Consider the following 8,877-nt stretch of genomic DNA (forward strand, 5'->3'; position numbering starts at 1 on the left):
AGAAAGAAGCCTGCCCTAGGTAGCCACTGACTGTCCATCTTGGGCCTCAAATAGGTCATATGGTAGAGAGCCATGCCAGTTAACCCACCGACCTGGGGGTTTTGTGAAAATAAGTGCTTGTTGCTGTATACTACTGCAACTTTAGCTTTATTTGTTATGCAGCAAAAACTGACTGATACAGGCAAGTTACTTACTCTCCCTATTTCTTCTCCAGGTAAATGGGGAGAACAGTGGTGCCTGCTGCAAAGGGTTGTCATAAGAATTAAATGAGCTGATGTATTTAAAGCACTTAGAACACTTCCTGGCACATAGTAAGTGCTTATGTAAGTGTTAGCTGCTGTTGTTGGTGTAAATGTATCAGTAAGCAGGTACCCAAGTGGGTAAGAGTGGGTGAGCATGGACTCAGGTGTGAGGCTGTGGAAGAAGAGGGAGAGCGAACGGGAGCAGGTGTGTAGGCATCTCTGTGCGCGGCGGGAACACGGCCCTCAGCAGAAGTACTCGTTGATCCGTCGGCCCGCCCTGGTCCCCAGAGCCTGAGAGTCCAGGCTGGAACGGGCGGAGAGGAGCCTGTCGGCCTCGCTGAGGCTCTGCTGGGACAGCTCCTCCGAGCCGTCCTCGCTGTGGCCCAGCCTCTCCAGGGTGACGTAGGCTCCTGTGGCCTCGGCGGCGCCCCCGGTGCGGCACTTGCGCCAGCGCCTCCGGAGCGCGCCGCAGCAGACGAGCAGCGTGAGGGGCAGGGCGATGACGGCGGCCACGCTGATCACCACCACGTTGATGAGCCGCTGGGTGCCCTCGGCGTCCGCCACCTCGTCGGTGGAGAAGATGACGCACTGCTCCTTCCGGGGCACCAGGCCCCGCACGCAGACGCACGCCACGTACTTGAGCTTGGGTACCAGCCCGCGGAGGGTGACGCTGGTCTTCCCAGGCTGCACGACCACCCGCCGCATGTCACGCTGCCCGAAGACCGCGTACAGGACACTGAAGGCAGTTGTGTTCCCAGCCTGGGGGGCCTTCCACACCAAGGTCACGCTCTGGTAAGTGTCTCCCACCACCTTGAGAGCGCTCACCCTCTGGGCCTCCTGGGGTCCTGCCTGCACATCCAAGTGCTCTCCTGGGGCCCCCATCTGGAAGTGCTGGAGGGTCAGTTGCTCCTTCATGTTGGGCACAGGGGGCCCAGTGGCCGGGGCAGCAGGCTCGGGGATGTGGGGGACGTGCCTGGCCACCATCTTATTGTAGGCAGCAGCTTCTGCCCCTCCACCTGTCCTTGCCCAGAGTGCCCCTGGGCTCCCGCTGTGTTCCGTGGACGTCTGGGGCTCAGTGACGACCAGGGAGATGAGAGTCTCAGAGGCTCCCAGGAAGTTCTTGGCCTGGCAGATGTAGTCTCCAGAGTCAAGGTGGGACACGGCAGGCAGGCCCAGCAGAGTCCAGCTCGTGCCGTCACCGGAGACTTCCTGGTGCACTGCGGGGAAAGAGGCATGTGTGGGAGAATGAACGGGCCCACCTGCCCCCAGTTTCCTCCCAGGGCCAAGTTCACAGCCCCAGGATTGTGCACATTCTGCCGAAGACCCTATTATCCTGAGAAAAGACTGGGTGTCATTGAACTTTTCTGAGATTAGCCAAGGGGATGGAGATCACCTGGGCTCAAATTTGGAGCCATCCAGTCTGAGGCAGAGTCGAAGAATGATCACCTCCTAAATCTGAGATGTCCCAGCTGTGCCTTTCAGGGCCCCGGAGTTCTGCAGGGCTGACCCCTCAGGAGCAGGGGGCTGGTGCTCTGGGGGTAGGGTGGGCTGGGTGAACCTGAGGCAGAGGCAGAGCTGGAGGTGCCCTGCTCACCCCTGCCCAGACCCGCTGCCACTTCAATCACAGCATCTTCAACCCTCTGGAGCTCCTCACACAATTTTGTTTGTACATTGATTTCAAACCCATGGTCCTAGAGCTACACTTGCCAACCTAACTGAGGGAGACACAGAAGAAAGTTGGGAGGTGTGGGAGGTTTCCTGGTCAGGTGCCAAGAAATTATTTCCCCTCCACCCTCTTCCTTCACGTAGGGGGGCCCATGACTCCTGCAAACCCCACTACCCAGTGCCAGGGATGAACTATCTCTATCTACACAGCAGAAAGGGCACTGACCGAGGAGTCGCCAGATTGGATGACTCCCAGCTCCTCCTTGTATGAGCTGTGCGATGTCGACCAAGCACACAGCCTCTCGGAGCCTCAGTTTACTTACACACAGAATAAGGAGGATGGTCAGGTTGTTCTTTCAAGTTCAATGACATTATGCACACAATACATTTAAGACATGAAGAGCTCAAAAGATGTTAACTCAGACCACTAACTACTCCTAGTGATACTGGCTTTTCATATTTGCAAATTGGAAACTTAACTGTAAATATTAAATATACTAAGAGAGTATCTTCTACCAGAAAGCCCACATTTTGTTCCCCTCGGAGTGGGCCCGAGTCTCTGATAGAGTGGCTGGTGGAATATGTAGGGTTGAGAGCCACTGTCACCTGAAGCCGTTGTCCCCATGCCCTGCCTCTGGGCAGAGACGGGCCAAGTCCACTCAGACAGGATGAGAGTAAAGAGCCTTGCTCAGCCTAACTCCCTCTCCCTGGCTAAGCTGACACCACCCGCCCCATTTGGGATGCTGAGTGCTCTGCCCCAGTCCGGGATCTCAGCACAGCAGTCCCTGTAGTTCACATACCTGTACCGTTGAGTGGGTGCCCGTTGGCCCTGCTCCAGCTCATCTCGGGCCCAGGGACCCCGGTGGCCCCACAACGTAGCAATACTGCGCTGCCCAAAGGGGACCTGATGCTGGCCGCCCCCGGACGGAGCTCCGGACTCTGGCACTTCCTCAGTTCCAGCTGGCTGAAGGCCACTCCGGCCAGGCTGCGCGGACTGGCACACCTCAGTCTGGCCTCTATGAAGGCCAGGTTTGGGGCCCAGCCCTCCAGGAAATGGACCAGGTCATAGAGTCGGCAGTCACACACCCAGGGGTTGTCCTGCAGCCCTGCAGGGGTGAGAGGGGAGGTGAGAAGTGAGCCCTAGACAGTCAGAACCCCAGACCCGGCTCCCCTCCCTGCTCAGGGAGCACAAGGCACACCCAGAGCTCAGAGTCAGCAGAACTGGCCGCCAGACCCAGCTCCTTGCCTCACTAGCTGCGCAACCAGAAGCCTGGTTCTTCATGCAGAATGACAGCATTACTTCCCTTTCAGGGTGGCTATAAGCATAAATAACGGTACATCACATTAAGCACTGGGTGAGCCATACAGCATGCTGACAAAATTGACAACCACTGCTGACACGCTCGGACTGAGCCTTTCAGACTCCCGGCCAGGCAGTGGGTATTTTTGCAATAAGTGCAGTATGCCCAAATCCATTCCTACAAGTGCTCCATGAGCCCTGACCCTTGACCCCTGTCTTCCCAGTGTAAGTGGCACTTTCAGCGTCACCCCAGCAAAGAGGGTGGCTGTTCGGAGCCATGGTCCCTTGGACACAGGCTCAAAAGGACAGGAGTGAAGAGGCCAGGAAATCAAATCCAATGTTATATTCCAGCCCTCTTTACTTTAAACTTGAGCATCTTTGCAGAGCTGAAAGCAGGTCACTGCACCGACCGTGTCAATGAACCTTCAACAGGTTAGGTATCGTGTGTCCTCAATTCTAAGACACAATTCCTTTTCACATGTTTGCATTTCTAAAAGACAAAATGAGTGCATGTAATGTGAAGTCCTTTCTATCCCCCACAGATGGTTATTAACTTTGATGGTGTCTAATCAGTAGCATATTATGTTACATACATGTATTTGATGTATTTGGAAGGGGAAATGTCAAGGGGAGGTGGATTCAGATCTGCTTGTATCTGTGACTCTCGGGTCCTTTCGAGCACTAGCTGGGAAGGTGCCAGTTCCTCTTCCACCCCCGCTCGCTACCCCATCCCGCTGACTGCTACCCTGTGTGACTGGTTAGATGCATTTAGTGATACATCTGCACCCCGAGAGTCATCACTGCCCAGCTCTGGTGGTGAGCTACCTGGCTTTTACCCGTTACAACAGAGTCCCCAAAGAATTAATGCAAATAGCCAAATTAAAGGACGGTGAAACTGTTACCAGTCAGACTGGCAAAAGTTAAACGTTCTGACTACTTTAATTGTTAGCTTCATGAGAGAAGAGACTTTCATCCATCTTGTTCACTGCTGTATCCACAGCACCTAGAATTGAGCCCACACATTGGCTGGCACTCAAATAAGCTTGCAGAGTGAACACATGCATGGGTGGCTTCACACACCACTGGTGGCGGGTGGCCCAGACCCTTTAAAGACTATGATTAATTTTAAAACGTCTAAGGTGCACACTCCAAGACCTAACACTTCTCAGTTCCTATCCTAGACAAACATTTGTCTGTGTGCACCAAGATGCATTGTCAAGAATGTTCCCTGTGGCTTCACAGGTGTTAAGATAATGGAAACAATCTAAAGGTCCATAAAAGGGGGAGTGGCTAAATAAACTGTAGTATAACTTATGATGGAATATCACAGCATAGTTTTAAAAAATGAAGTTGATCCATATGTAGTAACTTACAGAGATCTCCAAGACGTACTGCTGGGTGGAAAAGTTAGTGTTGGTTATTATATACAATCTGATGACATTTTATGTAAAACACGCAGCTAAAATTTCTGTGTACAAGTATGTATATGCACACGTACATAAATGTATTGCACAAGATAGGGGACATGCAAACAAACATAGAAGTGACTACCTTTTAGGAGGGGGAGAAGGAATTGGATACGGAAGACGGCATAAACAGGTCTTTAGCCTTCTCTGCAATATTTTAAATGTTTACCTATATTCATGTATGAGTTGTGTAATTAAAATTAAAATTACTTTTCCAGAATGAGTCTATGCCCCCACCTATCACCCTCAGAGACAAGCAGGTACCTTGGGTGGAAAAAGAGATTTGGCCCCCCTGGGAAGCCATTGGGTTATTAGGAACAGGGAAGAATCAAAGAAAAAAGGATCATTTGGTATAACCCATTCAACTCCGCTTTGGGAAACTGAGTCTCAGGGGGCCACCTCCTGGCTGCATGAACTGGAAGATCGCGTATACCTTATTTTCCTTATTTGTAACACTAGGTCAACATCCCTTGCCTGGGTTGCTCGACGTGGTGGTTGGAATATATAAATTTGATTTTCAAATAAGTAACCTTTTTTTTTTTTTCCATAAAAGTACTACTCTATTCAGTGCCCTTTATCAGGTGAGAATGTCTGTAGGGTGGATGGAGCTGGAATGGGGCTTGCTGTTCCCTGCCCTGCTCCCAAGAAGTGAGGCTTCTAAATATTCCCTCCTTAAGAGACTCTCCAGGGCCTCAGGGCAGGAGTTTTTCCCAAACCACTCTAAGAGTGCTCCAGAGTGAACACATGCATGGGTGGTTGCACACACCACTGGTGCGGGGGTGAGAACTGGCCCAGCCCCTTTAAAGACTATGATTAATATTAAAACGTCTAATGTGCACACTCCAAGGGGTCCCGGGGGGGCCATTTGGTCTCCTGACGGACCCCACATGAGCCACGGCATTCTCCAAGGACATTTGCCAGGACGCCTCTCTTCTTACACTACCCATTCACCCCCCACCCCCCACCCTCCACCAGTACCCCACCATGGTACCCATCCCCTCATGGGACTGGGACAGAGAACCAGCCTGTAGGACATGAGCTTTAGGCTCAGACCCACCACTTACTAACCCCCAGGTTGTGTTTGTTCATCTATGTTACAAAGGACACTGTACTTGTACCATCTACCCCTGGGATGTGGTGAGGGTCAAGTTCTCCAAGGGGGTGAGAAGGAGTTTAGTGCCACATTAATGCAGATGGCCAGGTGGGACTGACCAATTAACAAAGAGCAGGGATAACCTTCCTTCCATGGATGTGTACCTGGTGCTAAGAGGAGACTCAAGGGGGAGCGGGATTCATGTGATCTGAAGGTTGTTGAAAGCTGGGTTCCCTGAAGCAGGCTCTGAGATGAAGATTATCACGCAGGGAGACATGGAGCTGTGATGCAGGCCTGGTGTACCCCTCTGGAGCTGAAACAGCCCATCAGAACTGCCCCAAGTGGCTGGGCCTTCAGAATCCTATCTGACAGGGCTTGGTGGGGACTGTGCCCGACAGGATGTGCAGCCTTGGATGAGGCTGCTCGCATCTGAGGCTGTACCTGACAGGGCTGACAGCTGCAGGCTGCTGCCAACAGTGCCCCCAGAAACTGGGCAGCCAGGCCCACCTGGATGGGGATCTGGGTGGCACAATGGGTGTCTGCCATGTGTACCTACTGTGTGCTAAGCTCTGTCTTCTTACCCACAACTCCAACCCTTTAAGCTAGATTCATTTACCATCGTCTTTTTTTATAGAAGAGAACCAAGCACAGAGAAGCTATGTAATTTGTCCTGGGACACACAGCTAGTAAGAGGCAGAGCTGGGATTTGAACTGCAACAGTCTGGCTGGGAACTTGAGCTCTGAAGTCTACCAGTGTGTGCCTCTCACTCAGTCTTCACTCAAACCCAGAAGGCAGGTGTGATTTCTATTTTCCAGGTAAAGAATCAATCCTCAGAGAGGCTTAGTAAACTTGCCTAAGGCCCCAAGGCTCACCAAGGCGGTTCCAAGTGAAGGATGCCATCTCTTACCTAGGACCAGCCTGGCGTGGTGGCCGGGAAGGAAGGGTCCGGCCTGCAGGCGAGCCCAGGTGGCGAGCAGCTCCTGCGGGAGCCTCAGCAGCTGGTTGCTGGAGAGGTCGAGGAAGGTGAGGTTCCCCAGGAAGCGCGCAGCCTCCGGCGGCACAGCCGACAGGCAGTTGGCCTGCAGGTCCAGCAGCCGCAGCTGGGGAGCGTCCCTGAGCGCCGCCCAGGGGAAGGCGGCCAGGCGGTTCCCGGGCATGCGCAGCTCGCGCAGGCGGCGGAGGCCCCTCAGCATCAGGGCGCTGAGCTCGCTGAGGGCGTTGTAGGGCAGCCACAGCTGCTCCAGGCGGCCCAGCGGCTTGAAGGCATCCCCGGGCACCCTGCGAATGGCCGTTCGCTCCAGGCGCAGTCTGGAGGTGTCCGGAGGGACAGACGCGGGAGGCAGGGTCATGTCAGGGTCGTTGCACACCACCGTCCTGGTCACAGAAATGGGGGTATTTGAGCAAAGGTCCTGTCCGGTCGCAGATTCCCCCTTCCCCGACCTCCTTTTCAGGAGTTTGCACGGGAAAACAGGACACCAAACCCAGGCTGTGGCGATCCCTGGAGATGGGCTGGGAACAAGCAGCCTCCTGTTTTCTCTTTGGGGATTTCCTGCTTTCAGAGCGTTTCCCAGGGGTCCCGGGGGGGCCATTGGCCATTTGGTCTCTTTCACTGGTCTGACGGACCTCAAACTTGAACTGCTATGTCCCGTCACAGCCCACACCACCTACAGGGCACTAATAATGAGTAGTATTCATAAATCCTGGGACCATCTTGTGCATTATCGCATTGCATCCGTGTGTTAAAAGCGATCTTTTGTTAAATTATACCTGTCTTTGTAACCGCTTCGGCTTTTCTTTAAAAAAACAAAACAAAACATAGCAAGGGCATCAGAAAACACAGGAAGCCTCAAGCCTCTCCTGATTCTGAGGGACCATGAAATGATCAAGGCATTTAGAAGCCAGGACTTTGCAGTCCCACAGCCGGATTCACCTCTGGGCTCTTTGCTTGCTGGCTGTATATCCTTGAGTGTACTATGTATAGCTGGGGGACGTCCTAGGAAGGGGAGGAGAAGAGGATGAAACTGCTCTCAGGGCTCAGATGGGGGGATGGGGAAAGTCAAAGAAGAGGCTGAAGATGGAGGAGGACTTGCTTGCGATGGAATGGGCACTCCTGGCCTTTCTGAGAACCCATAGAAAGGGGTCGAGGCTGAGGCTCCTGGGGGTAGGGCCAGAGGAAACCCAAAGTGGGAAGAGCATGAGGAGGCAGGTGCTCCCATCACAGGCAGGGTGGTAAGAAATACCTGGGATGTGGTTGGGTACCCCTGGGAGGTGAGGCAAGAGGATGGAAGAGGCCTGGGAAAGAAGGGGCTCGGGAGATAGAGAATGGTGGAGGGCGGGGGCAGGAAGGAAGGAGAGGAAAAGAAAGAAGTAAAGGGGAGACTTTCTGTGCCCTTAAGGAGAGTACCTCTCACAGCATCCTGGAGGAGGGCTCAGAAGGATTTCCTGGAGCTGGCACATCCATGCCCAACCCCACCCCATGTATGTAGATACCTGGTTCCCCTACAGAGCCACGGCCTGCTGACTGGAGGAAAATGCATCTCAGACCAGCCCCCTAAGATCCTTGGGCCTTGAGGTCCAGGGAGATGGAGGTCTCATCTGGCCACCACCTGAAGGCCCTGCATCCAACCCATCCCAGCCCAGCTGGGCTACCCACCCCACACACCTGGTGCCATACCTGGCTTTGCTGCCATCGCCCAGGACGTGGAGGCTGCAGCTGCACTGAGAGGGGCAGGCGTCCCGGGCCAGGGGGAGCCCTCCAAGGGCCAGGAGCCAGAGCATACCCACTGCCACCCTCATGGCCCCTGGCTCCTCCATAGCCCGGGCAGGGGCCTGTCCCTGACTGCTCTGTCCTGCCGGCCCAGCGAGCCCAGCAGCTGCGCACTGGCTCATCGGCTGCCCACACCCCCACCTGAAGCCACCGGATAAACACAGACAGGCTGGGGATTAGGGAGGGGATCCCCGGCCACAGTGCTCAGCTGCTTACTGCTTCCTGGAATCACCCAGTCCTGAAGATGGGAGTGGGAGGTCCTGTTGCATAGCAACAGCCCCAAACGCAGAGAACCCAGGGTACCGCAAGGTGGGGCAGTGGGCAGCTGCCCCAGGGCAAGCAG

At 54.2% G+C, this 8,877-nt stretch overlaps 1 protein-coding gene across 1 annotated transcript; it reads right to left on the reverse strand.

Moving 5' to 3' along the window:
• Nucleotides 1–424: 424 nt before the first annotated feature.
• Nucleotides 425–8,563, reverse strand: LRIT1 (leucine rich repeat, Ig-like and transmembrane domains 1). Its single transcript, XM_045522796.2, has 4 exons — nt 8,442–8,563; nt 6,675–7,141; nt 2,708–3,013; nt 425–1,459 (listed from the first exon to the last, which is right to left on the reverse strand). The coding sequence occupies exons 1-4, from the start codon at nt 8,561–8,563 to the stop codon at nt 486–488; spliced, it is 1,869 nt and encodes a 622-aa protein (XP_045378752.2). The 3' UTR covers nt 425–485.
• Between the last annotated feature and the right edge of the window lie 314 nt (nt 8,564–8,877).

This window comes from Camelus bactrianus, chromosome 11, assembly GCF_048773025.1.
Source record: "Camelus bactrianus isolate YW-2024 breed Bactrian camel chromosome 11, ASM4877302v1, whole genome shotgun sequence".
Lineage (NCBI taxonomy): Eukaryota > Metazoa > Chordata > Mammalia > Artiodactyla > Camelidae > Camelus > Camelus bactrianus.